This window comes from Carcharodon carcharias, chromosome 3 (assembly GCF_017639515.1).
Source record: "Carcharodon carcharias isolate sCarCar2 chromosome 3, sCarCar2.pri, whole genome shotgun sequence".
In the NCBI taxonomy this organism is placed as follows: Eukaryota; Metazoa; Chordata; class Chondrichthyes; order Lamniformes; family Lamnidae; genus Carcharodon; species Carcharodon carcharias.
In genome coordinates this window covers 72,306,212-72,332,579 of record NC_054469.1, presented here as the reverse complement: position 1 = coordinate 72,332,579, position 26,368 = coordinate 72,306,212, and the positions used below count along the sequence as shown (strand labels likewise).

At 40.2% G+C, this 26,368-nt stretch overlaps 1 protein-coding gene across 10 annotated transcripts in view; it reads right to left on the bottom strand.

Annotated features, from left to right (window-relative positions):
• Nucleotides 1-26,368, bottom strand: part of cdk14 (cyclin-dependent kinase 14) — a 953,540-nt gene that overhangs the window by 754,441 nt on the left and 172,731 nt on the right. For all 10 annotated transcript variants that reach the window (XM_041183640.1, XM_041183641.1, XM_041183642.1 and 7 more), the window contains one exon: nucleotides 13,389-13,634. In XM_041183640.1, the coding sequence (XP_041039574.1) occupies nucleotides 13,389-13,634 (246 nt within the window). The remainder of the gene's footprint in view (nucleotides 1-13,388; nucleotides 13,635-26,368) is intronic.

The following is a 26,368-nucleotide window of genomic DNA, read 5'->3' as shown; positions in this document are numbered from 1 at the left end:
GACAAAGCAAAATACTGCAGATTATGGAAATCTGAAACAAAAACAGAAAATGCTGGAAAATAAAACTCAGCAGGTCTGACAGCATCTGTGGAGAGGGAAAAACAGAGTTAACATTTCGAGTCCATATGACCCTTCAGAAGAAGACAAAGGAGGTCCTGGATTCAATCTCTGATCTCAACCAGGGCAACAGTGTGGCACAACAGCTGACTTACAGTGCTCAGGATAGGCACAAGTTAAAAAGTGACAGCTAGGTGTTTCTGCTGATGATGGATATCTAACGACAAGTTCACATGCAAGAAGTCAGATGAGAATGGAATCAGGTTTAACTGTGATATCCACACCTCCACTTTTCTCTTACTGTCCAATAATTAATACAAAATGCTTATGCCCACATACAAATTACTGTTACTGCGCTGTAGTACCAGAGGATTAGGGGCTCCCATAGAATTATGCCCCAAAACAAGGCAACGTCTTTGGGGGAAAAATAGTGGGTGAGGATGAAAAGAAAGAGAACAGGAAACACAAAAAAAACCTGTCTTGAATCTTACACAAAAAAAAATGCCAAGATTCATTTTTGTAATTTTTACTTAACTCTCAACTAATTAGTTTGACAGGCACAGGCACTTCATTTCATTCTGGAAATAGTGGTAAAGTTTTGCCAATTTGTATTGTTAACAACATTTATGTTAAAAGTATGCAACATACATGGTGGAAAGAAAACAAATGACGTATTGCAATTATTGTCTGCTATTGATACTATGCCACCAACTGCATGTCATATTTTCATTAATGGGGTGCAAAGGGGCTTAATTGGGTACTGGAAGAATAATAAGAGTTAGAACTCATTCATTCCACATCTGGATCCTGGATTTCAACTCCACTCCATCAAGGGGATGGAATATCCTCTCTCTTCTAGCTGTTACAAATAAAATGGCTTTGTATTGTCTCAATTACATATTCTGATAGACATAACATCCACAGATCCAAGAACCAAAGATTTGCAAATTATTCAGCAATCTCAGAGGTCATAAAAGTATAGCATGAGAAATGAAAATTCCACACCCCGTCAGTGAAGGCACTGTCAAAACAAGATTAGGGCATATTGTAGGTGTAAATGTAAAGATGCTTTCTATTGCATTTTTGGTACAACATAATTGATCTCCATCTGTTGAATGCTGGGTACAACAGGGAACATGGTGCATCTGTTCAGAATGTGAAACTTAAAATAAAAAAGAGAAACTTTATTTTAAATCCAGTCGACTTTGATGTTAGAACACATTTGTCTTAAACTCCTTCCTCTATTTTGGCAGAAATGTGAACCTATTTAACACAAACAGGTTATCATTGCCACTAAAATACTGAAGAGAACTTGCACACAAATACACTAAAGGTTCACGCATTACTGACAGAGGATAATTTCAGGACTAGTATTGTTAGTAACTCTAAATCTGTTCAATTTCCATTAATTTTACTTGTAATCAATAGATTTTTAATTTTTAACATGTTGATATTATGATACGTTGTATACAAATAACGTCATCCGACATTTTTTTGATTTATACATCCTGATGTAAAAATCTGTAGATTTTTCTGTTATTTTGCACCTTCAACATCAGAATGCTAATCATTACTGAAAGCTCCATCCTATGTAGTCAGCTCATAGTGACACATGCAAGCCATCTGTCACAAACAGAATGGAGATGGTGGGGGCAGGGGGAGTAAGGATGTTGCAAATGTACCATTAAATAACACTTCCTCGCTTTTCAACTGGCAAATGTAGCTTTGGCTATACGCTAATAATGCGGGCACAGTAGTCCCAAGTAGTGACATAGTAGGTGCTTCAGAGCATGGATGAAACGATGCAAGATTAACTCTGCAGTTCCTGATTGATTAATGGGCTTGCCAGTAACCTGGGGCACAACAGATCCCTCGTCCATTGTAAAATGCACTTGATTTTTATTCCACTGACTTCAAAAAGGGATGAAAATTGGTCAGGTTCTACAACAGATTGTTGATCTACTATGCCAGATTACCACTCGGCCCATGAAATTGAAACCCATCTCTATGTGAGACATGAGGACAATGACATTTCCCAGAAGGGAAATCAAGGAGATTAGCCATGCCTTGAGCATGGACCTGCTGTCTGTGTATGGCTGGCCATGTGGTCATTAGATAATTTAAAGACAAAATATGCACCAGTCACTTCCAATACATAAAGGATCAGATCTGAACGAAAGGTAACATGACAGGAAGAAAGGGAATGTTACCCAAAATTCTCCAGTCAAAAGTAAAAATACATGCAGCAATGAAGGTCATGCATCCTCTTCGCCTCCCCCGCCCCCACCAACCCTCATGAGACCCCCTCATGCCTATGTTGATCTGCTGCCTGGCCATTGACTGGCTAGCTGGATAGAAGCTCTGGAAAAACCTAACATGAATTCCACCCACTTCACACAATGCTTCCACCCATCACTAGCCTGAAGAATCTTTCATGTGAAATTGAGTGATTTCTCAGCTCACCGTGCCTAAGGACTGACATCACATGCTCATAGTAAGTTATTGGTTCCATGCAGCACAGAAATATAGAAAAGGCTCCATCTACAACAGATAGTTGATCTACTATGCCGGATTACCACTCAGCCCATGAAATTAAAACCCATCTTTGTGTGAGTCATGGGGACAATGAAATTTCCCAGAAGGGAAATCAAGGAGGTTAGTCATGCCTTGGGTATGGACCTGCTGTGTGTGTGTGGCTGGTCATGAGGTCATTAAATAATTTAAAGACAAGTTATGCACCAGTCACTTCCAATACATAAAGGATCAGATCTGAATGAATGTCCTAATCTGTGCTTGTGAAAATAAAATCATGCTTAAATAAAAAAGAATCCTGCATTTAATACACAGAGATGTATTAACTCTAATTCTCTTTGGGAAGTAGACAGTCCTTATGGCAAGGAGATCTAGAGTCCTCTTCATCTTCAAGCATGTTTGTGTGTCTATTTAAAATTGCTTTCATTGACCCCTATACCATTGCAGACTCTTCTCAAGTTGTACAATTTGTTGGAAGCTAAGCAATTTGGAAGTCTCAAATAAATGTTTATGCAGTTTTGAAGCTCCTTACTATGAGGGAGACTTGCCGTTTTCACCAAGAACAGTAAAGCAAACACACATTACTTTGTATTCTTAAGATTTCACATAAGAACATTAATTGAATGCATAAAAATGGGGCGGGGGGGAGGAGAAACTTAAAACAGTCACCATCACTCAGGAAAAGTCCTGGGAAAACTATTAGACCCAAGGCTAACAAGTCCCCAGGACCTGACTGCCAGCTTCCTCAGGCCCTAAAAGAACCCGCTGCAGAGATATAGAGGCTTTGGTTGTAATGTTCCAAAATTCCCTAGATTCTGGAAGGGTCCCAGAAGATTGCAAAATAGCGAGTTTAACACTTCATTCCAGAAAGGAGATAAAAAACAGGAAACTATAGGCCAGTTAGCTCAACATAGGGAAATTGCTAGAATCAATGATTAAGGAGGTTAAAGCAGGATACGTAGAAAATCATCATTGGATCAAGCAGAGTCAATATGGTTTTGTGAAAGGGAAATCGTGTTTAACTAATTTATTAGGGCTCTTTGAAGAAGTGACAAGCAAGGTGGATAAAGGGAAGCGTGTAGATGTGGTGCACTAGGATTTACTGAAACACAAGGTCCTAAGGGGACATGATAAGGGGGACATCAGGAGGATGTTTCCTCTTGTGGGGAACTCGAACCAGGGGACACAGTTTAAAAACACGAGATTTTCTTTTTAAGACATGACTGTGTTTTTCTCTGAAGGGGTCATTAGTGGAATTCTCTTCTCCAGAGAGCAGTGGAGCTGGGTCATTGAATTTAGTAAGGTTGAGTTGGATAGATTCTTGACTGACAAAGGAGTCAAAGGGTATAGGGGGTAGACAGGAAAATATAAGCCACAATCAACCACGATCTTATCAAACAGCAGAGCAGGCTTGAAGGCCAAATGGCCTACTTCTGCTCCTATGTTCCTAAAAAGCAGTACAGTGTGTAAATGCAAGAATCCACCTAATGAAAGGAACTAAAGCTACACCAGCTAAGTTTAAGGTACAGTAACTAAAGTTGAGTCCAGCAGTTAGTAGCAAGCAGCAGTCCAGACACTAAGAACAAAAAAAAGATAATCTGTAGATAGGAGCAAGTCACATTTTTGGCAGAATGTTATACATCTAAACTTTTCCAAATGGGGCATTGACAGCTCAGGGCATAGCTGATGCTGGGAACACAAAGTGGCTTCAAATTCGCATCGCTATGCTCACAAAGCCACTCATCAGTGCTTCAGTGAGGAGCACCACTGTAATTATGTTATTCTGTTTACAGTTGATCCCATTGAGCTACACAATTCAACAGCCAGCCAAATCACCACTTGCAGTTTTATTAAAGTAATAAAATATTTCAACAAGCTTCACATGAGAGAGCAGATGTCAAGCAATAATAGGAGAATTACGAGGAAGGGCTGAAAGCAAAGTCAAAAACTAAGGTTGAGTATAAAGGTCAGAAAAGCAGCAGGATGAAGAGGTTTAGTGTGACAATACCAGAAAGTAAAGCTGAAGGCTCTGCCACTGATGATGCAGCAGCAAAAAGGAGGAAATGCCAGAAGTTAGATCTAGGAAACAAAACACCATAAGCTGATCCATATGACAGGCCACTAGGGCATGCCAGTGCAAAGGTTATGGTACTGGTCAATCCAGGGGCAACAAGTTCCTAGCATGGCAAGATAGATCATTCAAAAAAAACCTTCTACTTGTAAATTCACAGAATGGTTATAGCCATGGAGGTCATTCAGCCCATCATGGCTGGGCCCGCTCGTTGGAGGAGCAATTTAGGTACATCTCACTCCTGGGTCCTTTCACATACCCCTGCAAATTCTCTCTCTTCAGACACTTAGAAAATTCCCTTTTGAAAGCCATGATTGAATCTGCTTCCACCACCCTTTCTAGCAGTATATTCTAGATTGCAACCACTTGGATGTGTAAAAATAAATTTTCTTCATGTTGCTTTCAGCTCTTTTGACAATCACTTTAATGTGTCCTTGGGTTCTCAAACCTTCTGCAATGTGAGCAGTTTCTCCCTATCTACTCTGTCTAGACTCTTAATGATTAGGTAAAGCTCGATCAAATCTTCTTTCAACCTTCTCTAAAGAAAGCAGCCCCAGCTTCTCCAGTCCATTCATAAGTGAAATCCCTCATCTCTGGAACAATTTTCGTAAATCTTTTCCACTCCATCTCAATCTCCATTTCACATCCTTCCTGAAGTGCTGTGCCGATAATTAGACACAATGCTATAAGTTGAGATCTAACCAGTGTTTTATAAAGGGTTGTCATAACTTCCTTGCTTTTGTATTCCATGTCTCTATTTATAAAATCCAGGATCCCATATGCCTTTTTAGCCACTTTCTCAACTTGTCCTGTCACCTTCAATGATTTGTGCACATATACCCGCAGGTGTCTCTGTTCGGCATATTGCTGCTCCTTGTTCTTCCTACTAAAATGCATCACTTAGGACTCTATTAAATTGCATCTGCTATATATCCACCCATTTCACTAGCCTCAATGTCCTCTTGGAGATCATCACTATCCCCCTCACTTCACCACACTTCCAAATTGCTGCAGCACCCTATTGGCATTCAATTATTGAGTGCTTTTAGTCAAAAACTCTTGTTCTGAGCTGTTTCATTTAAACTACTAGCAGTCAATGGAAGCCTTCCCCTTAGATTTTCCTTCATATATTTTCACTACCTTACTAACCTAGTGTCATTTTTCTTTAAATGCTTTTTAATTGCCTCAATTAGATGTTCCTAATATGTAAGCCAGCAGCTTTTATTTCTTTCCAGCTATTCAAAAAAGCTGATTTGGCATTCAATCCATTACCTTTCCTCCCTCTTTATTGGTCAGTTCTATGAGGGAACTCATTGACCTTACAGTTTCAATAAAGGATCTATATCCAAAACTGTAACCGAATAACTCTCTTTACCGATATTGACACACCTGCTTTGTATTTCCAGCCTTGTCCAATTTTATTGCAATCAATGCAATGGCTTTCTTAAGCGTTTTGGCCAGTACTATGGAAAATCACAAGCCAGGAAATATAAAGGCTATTGAACAAAGAATTTATTAACTTAATTATAAAATTCACAAGCTTCAAGCAAGATTAAGAAATTAGAAGAATTTCTTCCTCCCTTGAACATGACGACCCACTCCACCACACTTTCCCAGAGTGCGGCTACGTGGAACAGAGCAGCAGAAAATCTTACACATTCTGACGTAATTGATAGATTTAGGATCTATACCAGTCAAGAAAACTGATTTAAGTTATACAGATATTAAAAGAGCAGTTTAATTAGTATGAGGGATTAGAAACAGAGATCTAGGGCTGGATTTTAGAGATGTATTCCTGCCCACACACCATCCCCCTCATCCCAAACTCCCAATGAAAGAGTCAATGATGAGCTCACTGACTCAGAATCCAGCTGCCCTGCAGTGATATTACACTGGGAACAGCCTTACTTGATTCAGAGTGGGACTTCCACCCTCTCTGGAAGGACCTCCCACCTGACAGCGCTGCTGGCCAATGAGATCGGCTGGCAGCTCTGTAGTCCTAGTGGTGCCAGGGTCAAGCAGTAGCCACTGCTGGGACTACAGTCAGTCCCCAAAGAAGAAATGCAACAAATAGCATCCATGATTGATGGCCATGCACGGACTGTGAAAGCAGCATTGCTGATAGACCAAGTAACGTTTTCTTCTTCCAAGCTTTCCGATGTTCGTTTTGGTAATATCAGAGATCTTGATAGGTACATTTTACAGGTGAGTCCATAACAGTAGTTTAGGGAAGGGAGGAAAGAATGCATCTTAAACTTACACAGACATTTTTTTTTATATATAAAGAGAGCCAAAATGATCTATTTTTAACATTTAAAATTCAAAGAGACAAACCTATTCCTTCAAGCATAATTTCCTATCATAGAATATAGCAAAAAGGTGTTTTTGAGAAAAGTGGAGAGCCTGCTCATTTCGCTGGTGATTTAGCTGTTTAAACTTTTGATCTTTTCTGTAAAGAGTATTTTCTGGAAATCTTCATAGGTACTCACCAAAAATTCATCTTCTCAGACAATATGATGGTGGAACCGAAAGCCTGAACATTTCCAAATAATATCTTGCCGGGTACAATTTTTCCTAACACTCCTGTTAGCAGGTAATATTAAACCCAAACGATAATTAAATTTTAAAAATGGACTTGATATCAACCTGGTTTTAGAATATTTAGGGGAAGATATCTGGTTAACTCCAGAATAAATTATGAAGGATACCAAATAATAGATGGTTAGACTAACATGAAGGTATTTAGAGTTAAGAATTGGTTTGGGCTTACTACATAATGTACAGCAGCCATAGACAGGCCTAAAAGTATTTGAGAAACACGATAGTGATGAATGCAGCTGTTAAAATTTTAAGTTGCACTAACGGAAATAAAATTGGAAGGGGCAAAATGCAAATCTGCTTCAACATAAATATTGCACTCCTTTGACATTTTTCCAGTTTCATTCTAGTAAAATAGGGAAAGTATAATACAGAACAAGACAGAAGAGAGGACAATAAGAGAAATACGTAATAATATGCTTGTATGGACAAAGATGCGACATGGGACCTGCATTTCACCTGCTTGAAACATAAGCAGTATCAGCAAGCCTGTATTTATTGTTTATGTCCAGCTCCCCTGAGGTATTTAAGAGTCAGTCACGTAGTGTGAGGCTTGAATCACCTGTCGGTTGTCGGTAGACTGGACAGGGATGGCAGGTTCTTTTTTCTGAAGGACATGAATAGCTGAGCTTTTTTTTTTACAACTAGATAGCAGCTATTAAAGCTATTTTTTCAGATGTCAGGTTAACCAAATTCAATTTCACAATTGCCAGGGTGGGATTTAAAAGCAGGATTCTGGATTGCCAGACCGCTACCACTAGGAATATCATGCCAATATTAAATTATATTGTTGTGATGATAGGGAAGTAGACCTTCACATTTTCCAACACAGTGATGATGGCATCCATCCATCGCGGGAGATGTTGAACTGTGCCCAAGGTGTGCGTCACTTCTGGAATGACTATCATCTGTTGTGGCTGGCTGTAGAGGCTGACTGGTGAGAGACAGTCCCTTCCACAGTTGGCACAGATGAATAGCGTTGGCCTGAGGTCAAAGCATGTTTTTTTTTCCCTTCCTGTGGGCTCCCTTGTCATCTGGTCACTTCTTTTGTCCTCTAATTTTTCTACACCCTTCCTGACTACTTCCCTCCAGACACTCCAGTCAGCAGCGAGCACTTCCCATTCATCAACTCCGATCCCAGTCAAATTGAGATCTTGCTTGCATTCTTGTATCGCAGGCAAGGGCAACCTGTTGGGCTCATGCCAAAAGCAAGTTCGCCACACAGCATGTCTTTGGGAATGCAGTCATAATCCATTCTGGTCGCTGCAGCCAATGGAGTCTTTACTGAGTCAAGAGGTCCAACGTGCTGGCGTCCCTGAATGCTGCTGTACTTCCACATTCAGCACTCTGTCTTGCCAGGAGATGCTCAAAATGCATCTGAGGCAGCGGAGGTGAAAGTTGTTCAGCCTCTTTTCTTGGCTTGCATAAGTTATCCATGCTTCACAATTATAAAGGAGGGTGCTGGAAACACAAGCCTGGTATACATGGAGCTTTGTATTTTCAGTTAGTTTGTTGTTGGTCCACATTTGACTTTTCAACTTTGACCAAAGTACATACTTAGTTTGCGAGTTGTTGTTTGCTGATAATGCCACACTAGCATCCTATACTGAAGTTCACTTGCTACAGTAAATTTGTTCCCCCAGGTCTGCAAGGAGATTGGACTGAATTTGCATCAGGAAGACCAAAGTTATGGGCCAGGACATAGAGATGCCACCTCCCATCATAGTCGACAACCACCTCACTCTGGAGGTCGTGGGTTAACAATTACCAACAATCCATACCTCAATGCCAAAATCAGAAGCAGCTGTCATGTGAAAGTTGAGAAGTTGAGTGTGGACCAACAGCAAACTAATTAAAAATACAAAGCTCTGTGTACACCACCAGGCTTGTGTTCTCAAACAGTGATGCCAAAATATCTGAACATATGTTTTGGGCTTCTCCAGTTAACAGCTAAGATGGTATAATTACTGCTTTTTTTTGGAAAAAGTTCATTATTTTGAAAGCACTCCCCCAACTCATCTCCTGGTCTCTCTCTCCAGGCCATGGGCTCCTGTTTCACTGAGTCTTCGGTCACCAGGGAATATGGGGAAGTTGGCTGAAACCTCAGTGGCCAGTGACTATCACACCTTATGTTCTATATCTGTTCTGCACTCCACTGTCTTCATAAAGCCTGGCCCCAACCACAAACCCTGTGACAATGCCTCTACTACTGAGCTGCAGCTTGTCTGAACTGAGCCGTGTCAGATTCTGGAGTGTTTGTATATTTAAAATAACAGCCTTTGTTTCTTTACATTTACCGATTCCTGAATTGTTAGACAGAAATTTCTGACAAATGTATGATGGACAGGAAATGTGGGGATTGGTGCCTTCAGTAGTTCAGAAGATACTTTTCAGTCTAAGTATTGTGCCATTACAGCCAATGGATTATCAGGGCTTCTGATTCATGGTCATCAGGCAATGCTATTATCGCATAGCATTCTAGAATTTTAAAATCCATGCTTTAGGCTCAATTCTGCAACTCCATTTTTACATGAAAAATGCAAAAAGTAGCCTTGATTGTTATATGCACATTTACCTATATTAACTGTTGGCTTTTGCTTAGTCGGCCAAAAACAACAGAATAGTTTGGAATAAGCAGCAAGCTCCAGACCCCTGACAGAAATTAGGCCTCAAAATAAAATAGACACATTCCAAACAGCAGTTGGGCAATTTTATGGATAATAATTTAGTCATTGCAGCTTATCAATATTAACTACATTGCAAATTGCACTTTTCTTTTAAACAAGAGTATAGACTGTTAGCTGAGAACAAAATGGATAACAAACTATTTTCTAGCGAGTGCTTGGAGAGGTTAATTGGTTAGCCTTCTCCTGTTTTAAAGACATTTGCATAAATCTTAATTACAATTAATAAATTTAAATAGAATAAATAGACTTTGTTTCATTAGGCAAAAGGCATTTGAATTGAAGAGGGTCAAACTTTGTTATTACAACACAAAAATACATCTGATTACATCTGAAAAATGACTCACCTCAAAGCATGACAGACTGAAAATGTGAACATATGGAAGTTTTATAACTAATTGATCTCCTGTGGTTTGTTTCATGAGAATTTGGAGGATATTATTCTATAAGGAGGTAGATTCTGGTGCTGGTTATGATAAGCAAGCAGATATGTTGGCTGTCTGGATTCCTAAGATTTATACCATTTTAGAGCATTCTGCATTATGATTGTTTTGGAAAATCACTCAACATCTCACATGCTAGAATACTTAAAATCTCAAATATTCAACAGTGCTATCAAATGGCACTTGCTTAGCAATAACCTATTCACTGACACCCAGTTTGGGTTCTGCCAAGGCCACTCAGCTCCTGACCTCATTACAGCCTTGGTTCAAATATGGACAAAAGAGCTGAACTCCCGAGGTGAGGTGAGAGGGACTGCCCTTGACATCAAGGCAGCATTTGACAGAGTCTGGCATTAAGGAGCACTAGCAAAACTGGAGTCAATGGGAATCGGGGGAAAACTCTCTGCTGGTTGGAGACATACCTAGCACAAAGGAAGATGGCTGTGGTTGTTGGACAGTCATTTCAGCCCCAGGACATCACTGCAGAAATTCCTCAGGGTAGTCTCCATAGCCCAGCCATCTTTGACTGCTTCATCAATGACCTTTCTTCCATCACAAGATCAGAAGGGGGGATGTTTGCTGATGATTGTACAATGTTCAGCACCATTCGCAACTCCTCAGATACTGAAGCAGCCCATGTCTAACATTTGCACCACACAAGTGCCAGGCAATGACGATCTCCAACAAGAGAGAATCTAACCATCTCCCTTTGACATTCAATGGTATTATCATCACTGAAACCCCACTATCAACATCCTGGGGCTTGCCATTGACCAGAAACTGGATTGGACTAGCCATATAAATACTGTGGCTACAAGAGCAAGTCAGAGGCTAGGGATCCTGCGGCGAGTAACCCACCCTAGATTCCCCAAAGCCTGACAACTATCTACAAGGCACAAGTCAGGTGTGTAATGGAATACTTGCGCTTGCCTAGATGAGTGCAGCTCCAACAACACTCAAGAAGCTCGACACCTTCCCGGAAAAAGCAGCCCATTTGATTGGCATCCCATTCACAAACATTCACTCCCTCCACCAGCAACGCACAGCAGCAGAGTGTACCATCTACAAGATACACTGCAGGAATTCACCAAGGCGCCTTAGACGCACCTTCCAACTGCTGCCACCTAGAAGGACAAGGACAGCAGATACATTGGAACACCACCACCTGGAAGTTCCCCTTCAAACCACTCTCCATCTGGACTTGGAAATATATCGCCATTCCTTTGATGTTGCTGGGTCAAAATCCAAAACTTCCTCCCTAACAGCACTGTGGATGTGCCTACACACCATGGACTGCAGCGGTTCAAGAAGGCAGCTCACCACCACCTTCTCAAGGGCATTTAGGAATGGGCTATGAATGCTGGCCTAGCCAGCAGTGCCCACATCTCAGAATAAAAAAGGCCTCCTCCTCAGAAACAGGAAGACGAGCTTTTGAGGGAAGAGGAGGTTACAGAGATCAGGAGGGGTAAACTCACAGCAAGATTTCAACGCAAGAGTGAGAATTTTAAACTGGAGGAATTGGAGTGCCAGAAGCCATTGTTGGTTATCAGAGGAGCTCCTCCCTCCTCTCTAGGGAGTGTAACTATTGGATGTGACTCAATCAAAATTGGTTGGCATCCATGCAAGTGTTATCCATGCCCCCATTGCCATACTGCAATGAAACACTGCGGGGTGTGCAGTGGGGTTAAAATTGGACAGCGTCAATCTCCAAGTTTCTTTGCGGTTCAGAACCTCTTTCCTGCCTCCAACATATCACAATTCCCAATGTCAGAGTGCAAGTGGCCCAAGGGAGGGACTTGCAGCTACGCACATTTGCTTTTCCCTGGGAGCACAATACCAATACAATGGGTCTAACAGAACGAATGTGGCGGCTGTACAGGGAGTCAGGGTAGGGCAATCTGAGGGAGGAAGGTCAGGTCATGGCAGCCTTAAACGTTATGGGGTCAGAGGGAGGGAAATGAATGATAGAAGCAAGGTCAATCTCTACTGAAGGCCGTGCAAGCATGATAGAAGAGAGATCCAGAGTGATCGTGGGCAATAAGAGTCAACGGCAAACAAGTGTTTGTCATGAGTGATAGTGAAAGGATCAAGGACGATGATTGTCAGGTAGAGAGTGATACGAAGCAGATCCAGGGCCAGGGGCAGATCTAGGTTGATAGACAGTTGATCAAGGGTCATGAAGGGTGGCTCAACAGTCATAGAAGGCAGGACTAGGGTAATGGAGGGAGGAGTGAGTGTGATGGAGGGAACATCAGAGAAAGAATCCAGGACGATGGCTTGCAACTCCATGAATCCAAGTATGGCAGATGATAAGGGGGTGGCAGCAGTTTAAATTCTAAATCCTCTCCTCAGACCAGCAGAATGAGGCTGCTGGCTTGCAGGGAGTGGATACCTGTCCAGGTGCTTTTTAAATATGGTGCCAATACCTACATCCACAGTGAGGTAATGGCAGGGTCAGTGACTTCCTGCCCACCCCCGCCGCATAATTGGCTAGACCTTGAGCATGTACTGCTTTTTGGCTGGCTGCTGCTCAATTACATGTGGCCCCATTGTGCCGCTTCAAAGCGGAAACCCCAGTCCCACCATCAGGATGTGTGTCGCTACAAGCTTCCATCAATTAATTTTGTTTTTCTCTCTCCACAAATGCTGATAGGCCTGCTGAGAACATACGAGCATACAAATTAGGAGCAGTAGTATGCCACTCAGCCCCTCGCGCCCGCTCCACCATTCAGTAAGATCATAGCTGATTGCACTGTAACTTCAACTTCACATTCCCACCTACCCCTGATAACCTTCCACCCCTTGCTTATTAAGAATCTATCTACCTCTGCCTTAAAAACAAAGACTCTGTTTCCTCTGACCTTCGGTGAACAGAGCTCCAAAGAATCACGACATTCAGAGAAAAACACCTATTTATGAAAAAGTACCTTAAGGGCACAAAAATACAATAAGTTTAAATACTTACAAAAAGCGAGGAACAATGTTAAAGTAACAACGACTTACTGAACTGGGGCTGGAGTGTCGTCTCAATTTTGGAGACTCTTTACCAGCAGATGAGCTCTTGAAGTTAATACATGCATTGTTCTCGGAATGAACCCTCTTCACTTGGCTGGTTGGTTTGTCAAATGGATCAAAACTGCTTTGTGTCCTTTGCACCCTGACTTTTCTATCCTCAGGAATGGTATCCAGCGGTTTGATAACTGAATCGACAGCCTGGGAATTTTGTGTGGACATCTTTGCGACGCATATCTGTGGAAAAAGAAAAGTAGTCCATTTAATAGATAAAACTGCTGTTCTATAGTACCTTTGTACGCTAAATGTTTTTCTTTGTTCACTTACTGGCCATTCCATTATGTAGTAACATAGGTTCAGATTCTGGCACTACCGCTTGCAAAAAGCAATGTGCCTACTAAAATCTTAATAGTCCTCCAGAGCCTCTTTCAGAATAAGACATTTATAATTTATACAATAGGCTGCTGTGGTGTAACTGGCTTCAATTACTCTTCCAGAATGCTGATCCAAACGATGTTAATGAGCAAGGACCTAGTCGATGAGTGTATTAGCATTCCAGCAAATTATGAAACAACTAGGCTGCAGGCCCTGTTCTAAATGAGCAAATGAGGATTTAAGTTTCAATTGATAATATACAAGAATGATGTTAAATCATGCATGATTTAACAAGTTAGGTAGATCAACTCAACAAGTAGTGTAACATTCTGCTATTCAGTACACACATTTGACAATGACAAAGTACCAGATCATGTAAATTTTGCAGGATAGGATTAACATGCTAAATTACTTAATACAACTGCCCAAGATTTGTTTGCTATTATAGTATCATTTTGTTCAGGATACTATTAAAACTGTCAGTCTACACTGGACTGACATCAACCATGCAAGAGCTTACATTGTTGTTCTAGGTTTCCCCACAGTGGTTTTTCATTGTTCAGAACAAGAGGGAAGTAGACAGCAAAACAGAAAAATGGACATGAGAGCATGGGCGTGAGCAAGAGGAGAGAGTATAAGCAAATGAGTGAGAAGAAAAGGAAAGAAAAAAAGTAGTGAGAAGAGGGGAAAAAAATGACAGACAAAAGCAGGGAGAAAGACATGCAAAGAGATAGAAACACAGAACAAAAGAGCAACAGAAAGAAGATTCTGAGTAGACACTATAAAGCAAAACAATTCCTAGTTAAGGCCACAAACCAACCTTTGGAAATAGATGGAGGGTAGACTTAACTGTGACTCTAAGACCGGTGTTCAACTGCACTGTTTTCCTCTCTCAGTACAAGCGTGCTGACCGTATATGCTCAAACCTAAAAACAGACTTGCATGAGGAAACCCAGGGATAGAGTCAAGAGAAGAAAGCAAAATAGTAATGTGGGAAACGAAGTGTCAGAGAATGGCAGGAAGGGACAGAGGGAAAAAAAGAATTCACCAGTCAAGACAAGATGTTACAAAGATAACAAAAAGACAAAACTAAAGACTCTGTATCTGTATGTACACAGCATTCATAAAGTAAATGAATTGATAGCACACATTGAAGTAAATAAATATGATTGATAGCCATTACAGAGACATGGCTGCAGGATGACAAGGACTGGGTCCTGAATATTGAGGGATATATGAAACTCAAGAAGAATAGGAAGCTAGGTAAAGGTGGAGAGGTAGCACTGTTAATTAAAGATGGTATTGGTGCAATAGTTAAGGATGACCTTGATTCAGGAGATCAAGGTGTAGGATCAGTTTGGGTGGAGATGAAGAATAATAGGGGAAAGAAGTCACTAGCGGGAGTGGTCTACAGGTCCCCTAACAGTAACTACAATGTAAGACAAAGTGTACAAGAAGAAATATTGGGTGCTTGTGATGAAGGGACAGCAATAATCACGGGTGGTTTTAGTCAAAAATGACCTGTAAAAATCAGACTGGCAGTAATAGCCAGGAAGAGGAGTTCATAGAATGCTTGCTAGATAGTTTCTTAGGGTAGCATGTTCTGGAATCAACCAGGGAACAGGTTATATTAGACTTAGTATTATACAATGTCTCAGGATTATTTAATGACCTCAGAGTTAAGGTACCTCTATGTAGCTGCGACCACAATATGACTGAATTTTACATCCAGTTTGAAAGGGAGAGAGCGGGTCTAAGGCTAGTATTTTAAACTTAAATAAGGGCAACTATGTGGGCATGAAAGTTGAGCTAACTGAAGTGAACTGGGATACTAGAATAGAGGTTAGATCAATAGAGAAGCAGTGGCAGACATTTAAAGAGATAGTTCAGAGTGCTCAGAATAAGTATATTCCTGCTGTATAGAAAAATTCTCAGGGCAGGACCCACCATCATAGTTAACTAAAGAAGCTAAGGAAAGCATCATACTTAAGGAACAAGCATATAACTGCACAAAGATGAGTGGCAGGTCAGATGATTGGTCAGAATATAAAGAATGGCAAAGAATGACTAAAAGGTTAATCAGAAGTAAGAAATGGAATATGACAGGAAGCTAGCTAGAAATATAAAAAATGGATAGCAAGAGGCAAGAGTTTCCACAGGTATTTAAAAGAGTAAGTAAAGTGAGTGTTCGTCCTCTGGAGAGTGCCAATGGGGAGTTAATAGTAGATAAGGGAATGGAAGATGAAATGAACAAATATTTTGCTTCTGTTTTCACTACAGAGAATACAAAAAACATTTCAGTGATAACTGTTAATCAGGAGGTGGAAGGGAGAGGGGAACTTGGTAAAATTACAATTGCTAGGGAAGCAGTACTGAGCAAACTGATGGAACTGCGAGATGACAAGTCTCCAGGTCCTAATGGGCTTCATTCTAGGGTCTTAAAGAGGTGGCTAATAAGGTAGCAGATGTGTTGGGTGTTAATTTTCCCAATTTCCCTAGATTCTGGAAAGATTCTGTCAGACTGGAAAGTGGCAAATATAAAAACCCCTCTTTCAAGAAGGGAGGAAGGCAGAAAACAATAAACTGTGGCCAGTTAGCTTGACATCTGTCATGGAGAAGGTGGTTATAACTGGGCACTTAGGAAAAAAAAATCAAAATAATTGGGAAGGGTCAGCATGGTTTTGTGAAAGGGGAATCATGTTTAACCAATTTATTGGATTTCTCTGAAAGAGTAACATGCACTGTGGATAAAGGGAAGCCTGTCGATGTACTACACTTGGATTTCAAGAAGGCATTTGATAAGGTGCCACATCAAAGGCTATTGAGGAAAATAAAAGCTTATGGTGTAGGTGGTAATATATTAGCATGGATAGATGATCAACTAGCTAGCAGAAAACAGTTATGCATAAATAGGTATTTTTCTGATTGGCAGGATGTGACGCATGATATGACGAGTGGAGTCCCACAGTGGTCTGTGCTGGGACCTCAACTTTTTACCATTTATATCAATGACATAGATGAGGAGAGTGAAGGCATGGCAGCTAAATTTACAGATGAAAAAGATAGGTAGGAAAATAAATTATAAAAATGACATAAGGAGGTTGCAGACTGTTATAGATAAGCTGAGTGAGTAGACAAAAATCTGGCAGATGGAGTATAATGTGGGAAAATGTGAATTTGTTTATTTTGGCAGGAAAAATAAAAAAGCAGAGTATTACTTAAATGGAGAACAACTGCAGAATTCCAAGAAGCAGAGTGATCTAGGTGTTCTAGTACATGAGCCACAAAAAGTTAGCATGCAGGCACAGCAAGTAATTAAGAGGGCTAATGGAATGCTATTCTTTATTATGAGGGGAACTGAACCTAAAAGTAAGGATGTTATGCTTCAGTTATACAGGCATTGATGAGACTACATCTCAAAATAGTGTGTGTAGTTTTGGTCAACTTATTTAAGTAAGGATGTTAATGCATTGGAGGTGGTTTACCAGGTTGATAACTGGAATGAGCAGGCTGTCTTATGATAAAAAGGTTGGACAGGCTGGGCTTGTTTCTACTGGGGCTTAGAAGAGAAGGGTGACTTGATTGAAGTATATAAGACCCTGAATGGCCTTGAAAAGGTGGACGTGGAAAGGATATTCCCTCTTGTGGGTGAGTCCAGAACTGGGGCTCTCTGTTTTAAAATTAGGGGTCACCCTTTTAGGACAGAGATGAGGAGAATTCTTTTATCCGGGGGTTGTGCGATTTTGGAACTCCCTGCCTCAGAAGGCAGTGGAGGCGGTGTTAATGAATATTTTTAAGGCAAAGGTAGATGATTCCCTCACCTAACAAGAATCAAAGGTTATCAGGGTGAGATGGGAATGTGGAATTCGGAACAAAAACAGATTAGTCACAATCTTATTGAATGGCAGAGCAGGCTCAAGGAGCTGAATGGCCTACTTCTGCTCCTATTTCGTATGTTCATATTAATTCTGATAAACCCCTTCCTACTGAAAATTATGCAAAAAGTTCCATTTAATTCAGAGAGTTTTGCAGCCATTTCAAAACATTTGAGTAAACTGCACCCACATCAAAAGTATATTGTAGCATCATTAGCCCTTCAAAGAATAGGTAAATGAAGAAAATACAAAAAGAAACTGAAAGGAGGGAAAGCATAGTAGACATTAATGGGAACAACAACAACAGAAAATCAAAGCAAAAACTTATTGCCCCCATTTTTTACCCTTTTTGAAAATGCAAACAATGCATAAAATGGGTGCCAGTTCAGTGATTATGGACCTCTTCCAATTTTCTAATTGGGTTTGTTAGATTTACACCTCATTGAATGAAGCTGATCAGAAATATCTATGCAAGTAAGTGTTTATAGGGCATGCAATGAAGTCCCAATCAATACTTATTATCTACACAAGCACCAGTCATTGCATGGCTATCAGGAACCAAACTTCTAACAGGTTGCAAATATTGATGGCTCTGGAGGATAGTTTTCCTGCAATATGTCCATTTAAGGATCTTAACTACACTGGTGTTTTATATTCGAACAAGTTACGTCCTACAAGCCAAAAATTAGGCTTAAATTTCAGTTGTTGATTTATTATTAGTACAGATTGTCACTGGAAAGTTCTTAAGCATCCTAAGCTGCATATCAAAAGAACAACAGTCCTGTATGTTCTCCAGAAATGATTACTGGAAAAGTTCCTAGATCCCTCATCACTGCACTGTGAAATTGATATTTTGGTGGCCCTCCCCTATCAGATATAGTTGAAGTCAGGTTTCAGTACATCTGAATTCCAGCTGTCTAGCTACATGTCTTTCAGCTCTCACCAGTTGTTTTGTTTGGGCAAGAGGAATCCATCTGGCCTGTATGTTTACTCCTAAAGGGCCAGATGTTCCCCTCTTAATTTTCCATGACAGTACTTTCCTTTTCCTCTCTTCAATGCACAATATTGATTGAATTTTAACTTTAACAGCAGACCTTCCATCCCAACAAGTCTATTTTACATGATTACAACATAATTATGATTCCAGGGTCTCCCGTGGTATTACTCAAGTCCCAAGCATGTTGCTATTTTCTCTCGCCTCTCCTCTTCTGTTTTAGTGGGAGATTTTTCTTGCTTCTCATTTCCTTCTTTCCTTCCCAATGGGAGTTCATGGGTGGTGTGCAGGGAAAGGCAGTGTTGAGAGGGACAGATTAGATTTCCCAATATGAGATGTGGGGAAAATGTGGTCAGGAGTATGATCAGGAACAGAATGGAATGGGAGAAAATAAGAACAGAGGCAAAAGCAGGGCAAAGTTATTTGGGGACATTATCCTGAATATTCTCTTCTACTGAGAAACACTAACTGAATTTTGCTTACCCCACTGATGGTAATGGTTCAGGGTGACATGCAACAGGGCCAGCAGCCACTTAATGAGACAGAGCCTGGTCTAAAAAAGCATGTCAAGTGGGACGAGAAGAAGTAGGGCTACAAATTTTAAATTTTATTTCCAGTGGATCAGACATACCTAACTGAGGTTTTCTTTCTCCGAGGAGTATTTTAGGATAGGAGATAGTGGTGTCAACTGAAGCTTAAGCAAGCTGAGTGCTTATATTTAGTTGCTGCCAAACTAATTGCCAATGCCATGAGTACCAACAATAAGAAAAGTGAAGGCGGGTGTTGGGGGGATGGTGACACAGGAAAAGACAGGCAATGGAAATGCACAAGAGGCCTGTGGTGAAGATGCATGCAAGAGGAAACAGATTTATTTGTGAGAATTTAAAGAAAATCTAAAATGTCACGAGGAACAGGGCTGTGATTCACAGCTACACTCAACACTTCATCACAGTTAGCCAAAACAGGAGAGGTGACTCGTGATGCGTCAAGATGGCCTTTAAAATGGTATTGCAAACAACCTAGAGTTATCAGCATTGTGTTTAATGCGGCAGATGAATTACCATGATTGGGCTGAGGGAACCTCTCCAGTGATTTCCACTGTACAGATTTGCTGCAGCACCTCACTGCACTGTTCCCTAAATAATTTGACTCAAGATTAAGCATTATAAATTACAAAACAAGCTATGAAGCAAACTTCTTTCAACAGCAAATTCTAAATTTGAGGTCAGTGACAGGAAGTCAGATTTGGAGTTTCTCATTCTGTTGTCTGTAGTGTCTAAGCACACTGAATTTTGTCAGCTGACAGCTAAAACATTTGCAAAGGTAATTCAAACATCACATTGGATCCAAGGCACCCAACTTATGCAGTTCTCATTGCAGCTGTTGCATTTCAGCTCAGTTAAATTTTCTCTACCAAAAACAACTGGCTGGATCACACAGCTCACAGGATTTTTTTTTTGTAAATTTAAATTGTTGGTTCTTGCATGGACACAAAAACAAAAACAAATTGGGAGTAAGTTATACATAGGTGCAAGGCAATAACACAGCAAGGCTCAAAAGGAACATAAATTGTAAGGATGAAAAGCAATTTAGCAATATCTGAATTCCAAAATTAGATTACTATCTTGGAACACACTTGTTGGTCGAAGTCATTTCAATATAATTCATTTGTTAATGTATGTAGGAGAGCAGCGAGAATCCAGACCGAATGCTTCTTGTGCCATACTGTCCACGTGATCTGATTTTTTTTGCAATCATATTCTCTGGAGGCCTGATACTAATTCTTCAACCCAACCGTGAAAGAAGTTACAATTGATTCCAAAAAATTTTAAATCCACTTACAGTATTGCAGTAGCTTTACAGTGCAGGAGGCAGCCATTCGGCCCATTGAGTCTGCACTAACTCTCTGAAAGATCATTCCACCTAGTCCCACTCCCCAGCCTTATCCCCATAACCTTGCGCATTCAGATAAAGGCAAAATACTGCAGATGCTGGAAATCTGAAACAAAAACAAAAAGTTTTGGAAAGACTCAGCAGATCTGACAGCATCTGTGGAGAGAAAGACAGAGTTAACAGTTTGAGTCTATATGACTCTTCAGAGCGCTAAAGAGTCATACGGATTTGAAACATTAACGCAGTCACTCTCCACAGAAGCTGTCAGACCTGCTGAGTTTTTCCAGCATTTATTTGTTTTTGTTTCAGCCTTGCACACTCTCTTTTCAGAAAGCAATTCAATTCCCTTTCAAATACCTCGATTGAACCTGCCTACACCACCCTTTCAGGAAGCTTGCTCCAGACTTCAACCCATTCTGGGTGGAAAAAATTTTCCTCAATATCACATTTACTCTTTTTGCCAATTATTTTGAATGTGTGCCCTCTAGTTCTTGATGTTCTTTTGAATGGGAACAGTCTCTCACTATTTACACTGTCCAAACCCCTTAGGATCTTGAATACCTCTATCAAGTCTCCTCTCAGCCTTCTTTTCTCCAAGGAAAACAGTCACAACCTCTCCAATCTATCCTCATAGCTACATTTCTTCATCCCAGGAATCATTCTTGTGAATCTCCTTTGTACTCTCTCCAATGCCTTCACATCCTTCTGTCATCCAGAGTTGGACATAGTACTCTAGTTGAGGCCTAATTAGTGTCTTATACAAGTTCAACGTGACCTTCTTACCCTTGTACTCAATGTCCTTATTAATAAAGCCTAAGATACTATATGCTTCAATAACTGTTCTCTCAACATGCCCTGCCATCTTCAATGGCCTATGTATGCATACACTAAGGTCCCTCTGTTCCTGCACCCTCTTTAGAGGCTCTCCCTTTATTTTATATTGTCTCACCATATCTTTCCTGCTAAAATGAATCACCTCAGACTCCTCTGCATTGAACTTAATTTGCCACTTGTCTGCCTAATCCAACAACACGTCTATGCCTTTTGAAGTTCAAATCTATCCCATCACAGTTCCCATTTCCAATCTTCATATCACCTGCAAATTTTGAAATCATTCCATGCACACCTCAGTCTAGGTCATTAATATATATCAGGAAATGCAGGGGTCCCAACACTGACCCCTGAGGAACTCCACTACAAACCTTCCTCCAATGTGAAAAACAACCATATGTCACTACTCTTTGTTCCCTGTCACTCAGCCAATTTCTTATCCAAGTGTCGACTTTCCCTTTTATTCCAGGATGTAGAATTTTGCTCACAAGTCTGTTGTGTGGCACTATATCATATATGAGTTTTAAAAATCCACATACACCACAACAATGGCATTACTTTTGTCAACCTTGTTACCTCCTCAAAAAGCTCCAGCAAATTAGTTAAACATGATTCCCTTTGATAAATTCATGCTGGCTTTCCTTAATTTTTCCTGCACTTTTTAAAAGTGATTATTAATTTTATCCCATTCTATAGTTTCCAGATGTTTCCCTACCACTGGAGGTCAAACCAACTGGCCTGCAGTTGCCAGCTTTATCCTTGTGCCCCTTTTTGAACAAGGGTGTAATGTTCACAGTTCTCCAGTCCTCTGGTACCTCCCCTGTATCTAAGGAAGACTGGAAGATCATCACATGTGCCTCTACAATTTCCACTCTCACTTCCCTCAGTACCCTTGGTGCATCTCATCCAGTCCTGGTACCATATCTATTTTAAGAAAAGATAGCTTCTCCAACACCTCCTTCCTCTCAATTGTAAGTTCTAGTATACCAGTTACCTCCTCTCTCACCTCGGCCTGGGTAGTGAGTTATACCTTTGTAAAGGCAGATGTAAAGTATTCATTCAACACCTCCGCTATTTCTGCAGCTTCCATATGCAAGTCCTCTTTTTTTGTCCCTAATTGGCCCTACTTTTTCTTGTACCTTTATTATTTACATGCTTATAGATGACCTTATGATTCCCTTTTATGTTCACTACCAGCCTCTTTTCATGCTCTCTTCTTGCTTTTTTGAAATTTGGTTCTTCACTTCCCCTCTGGTCCTTCTATATTCAGCCTGATCATGCATGTATTTTCTACCTGACATCTGTCATACATGGATTTCTTCCTTTTCACCTTCACCTCTATCACTTTTATCATTCAGGGTGATCGGATTTCTTTGTCCTACCTTTCCCCTTCAAGGAATTATACTTTAACGTTACTTGCAATACTTTTTCTTTGAAGGCGACCCATTGTTCAGCCACTGTCTTTTCTGCCAACATTTGATTCCAACTCACTCGACTCAGATGCATTCTCCTCCCATTGAAGTTGGTCTTCCCCCAATGAATTATCCCTGCTTTGGATTGTTCTGTCTTTTTTCATGATTAACCTAAGCCTTATGATACAATGGTCACTGTCTGCCAGAGGGTCTCCCACTGATATTTGATTCACTGGGGCCAACTCATTCCTCAGAACCAGGTCCAAAAGTGCACGTCCTCTCGTAGGAATGGAAACATACTGCTGCAGAAAATTATCTTTTACACATCCCAGGAACTCTCATCCCTCCTGTCCTTTTGTATTATTCCTATTTCAGTCTATATTGGGATAACTGAAGCCCCCCATTATGATTACTCTATAACTCTTGCACCTCTCCATAATTTATTTACAAATGTGTTTCTCCACATCCCTTCCACTGGTTGGTAATCTATATAGCACACTAATCAATGTTATTGCACCTTTCCCATTCCTTACCTTTAGCCAGAGAGATTCTATCCTTGACCCCTCTGGAACATCCTCTCTCTCCAGTACTGCAATACCATCTTTAACCAATATTGCTTCCCACACACCCACCCACCTTTTCTTAATTTCCTGTCTCTCCTAGTACCTTGTACCCATGAATATTTAGCGTCCAGTCCTGCCCTTCTTTGAGCCAGGTCTCTTATAGCAATAATATCATAATTCCATTTGTTAACCTGTGCCTGCAATCTTATTAATCACACTCCATGCATTTGCATACTCGCACATTAGCCCTGATTTAGGCTTTTACTTTCTTGCTTATTCTGACCCCATCTAATAACTTACTGTTGCCTACTCTAGTTCTATCAAACTCTCCAAGTATTCTATCTATCTTGATGCAACTCTGATATGTCGTTATCAGTTGATGCTTCACTACTTCCCACTGCCAGTTTTTTTCCTTTGCACTCTGAATTTCCCCCCAGGTTCCCATTCCCCCGATGGCCATATGATAAAAAATTTTACATCCTGTTCAAATGAGCAAAAAACATGCAGATTGTCTCAAGTCTCTCATTCGGTAAAACACCCAAACAAACTCACTCTCTCAAAGACAGTCCCATTCACAAAGTTATCATTACAATCCAAAATAAAACAGTCCTTTCAGTGATTAAATTGGTTCCTTGCAATTAAATCCCACTATGGACCCCAAAAATTACAACGGTAATAAAAAGACTGCAATTTAAAAAAGTCATATCCATCATATCATCCCACCTGCAGAAGATTTATCTTCTCCAGGCATCTCTTCATTCATACACTTTGGGTTTGCCTCCTCCATTCCCAGAGTTATGACCCTTTTCATAGACACACGAGTTAGCAAGTACTGTTTTTCCATTTCCCCACCTGCCACTGGACAGTAGTCTCTCTCTGTGGTCTATTTCCTACATCCAACTGTTTCTGCTCCACCTCCACAACCTTATCAGCTTCGCTAGGTCATGGAATTCTTTGCTTCCACTCAGACCTCTACTATTTCTTTCTAGACATTAGCATTTTATCCCCAAGGAAAAAATTGTTGCACCTTGTAAGCCCAGAGGGAAAAGTTAAAAACAAACACTATGAAACATAAGAAAAATGGTAAAATAACCTTGGAAGAAATTATCTCCTCATATGATTGGTAAGAGTTACGACCATTTAACAAGACATGTAGCCAAGGCCCCATTTGCCTGGTAAGTTAACTGTAGAACACCCCATGGCACTAGACTCCTGGTCAACACCATAGTAAGAGATTAACTGACTATTTATCACCTTGTTATTTGAGAGAGACCTTGCCATGAGCGGCAGTGCTCTTCCACAAACAGCAGCTTCACTTTAAAAAGTAATTTTGTAGTTAGGAAACGTGTTGGGATATCCTTTAATTTGTACATAATGATAGTTGCAGTGAACAGAAGTCAAGATTTTAACAGCATCTTACTTTACAATTTGGATTGAGTTCATTCAGAGGGAAACAAGAACACTTGTTATTCCTAGAACAGCAAGGGTCACATTACTGTACCAATGTTTCCTCCCTATAAAATGGTTCACTTCACTGTCATGCTGCAGTACTACGAATAGCTATTTTTATTCTCTCCAGTGAGAAGCATTCAACTGGGATTTACAATTAAATTAATTTCCTTTTGGTTGCCCAACGCCCTACTGCTACAGCTACCAAATTATCAGTTTTTACACTTGGTTCTTAAAGGGAGAGTGGGTAAGGCAAGTATTGGGGCATGATAGCTAATTGTTATGATGTGGCAGATGTGTGCCAGGTGGACCAAATCCAAGAGGGAAACTTGGTCACACTATCACAACGGTTTGCAATTTGTATCTATTATGAGATATGTGCACTGAATTAAGGAGTAATAAGTCCACCAAGACTTTGAGATTTTAAAAATTAAAATATTTATTAACAAAATATAAAAAAGGTTAAGCACATAAGACTACAATTACTTACTATAATAATATTTTAGTTTTAAAACAGAGCCAGCAAATTAACACAATACCCACTTGATGGTGGAATTCTAAATGGCTTTTCCCCAACTTAGTTTCCCCATATAACAGACTTATACACAAATGCTGGAGGCTTCATTAAGGCTATTTCATACACTCTTATTAGATCTTATACGGCCTTCTGCCACAGAGCGGTTCATTCTCCTTTATATATGTTTCTCTCTTTTTAATATTTATGTGCTATTGTTTTATACGTCTTTGAAACTGTACCTTCCTCATAATATAAAAACTTTCATTTTGCCAATATGGTCAGTAACCTTTGGGAAAAATAAACATTTCTTAGCCTTGCTTATCTGGCTAGTTGTAAACAGACTAAGATCCCTTTGAAATCCAAATCTCTTCACACCTTTCATGCTAAGTAGCAACCATGTTTACTCATTAGCATGTCAAGCACCTAGCTGATTTTGATTATTTCAAACTCACAGTCTACTTGACTTCAAATGTCATTAAATCACAGAGACCCAACCATGCTTACCCCCATAAGCCTACTTCATAATAACCAGAAAAATATCATGAAAATTATTATACTTTCATCACACTAATGAATAGGTAAAGATCTCCGTTCTTCAGAAGGTGCATTAAATTGAAGGTTTGTTCCAATTGCTATGCGTGTTGAAGCCACAAATTTGGCTGAAATTTTTTAGTTTGTATCCAACGTTACAGACTCATTTCTAAAATTGCATAATCTTCATTCCAAAGAGAAAACTCAGAAGAAAGGATACAAAATACATTCAGGGTATAGATCTTGAATGTCCATCATCAAAAGACGCTTGGTAGTACCACCACAGGCAGATTCCTGAAGGACAGTTGTCAGTCTGGGCCTGCATCAAGTGGGTGAATGAACCAACAGGAGGAATAACGTATATTAATTTATCCAGTTATTGTATCAGATATTCCTTAGAATGAGGTATGAACCTACTGAAGCTATAACACAATAACCTGCAAAAAGAGGCTCAATGAACATCACTATCCTCAAACATGGTGTCATGTGAGCACAAGACACCAAACTGAAGCACTTGTCTACCATCTTCGG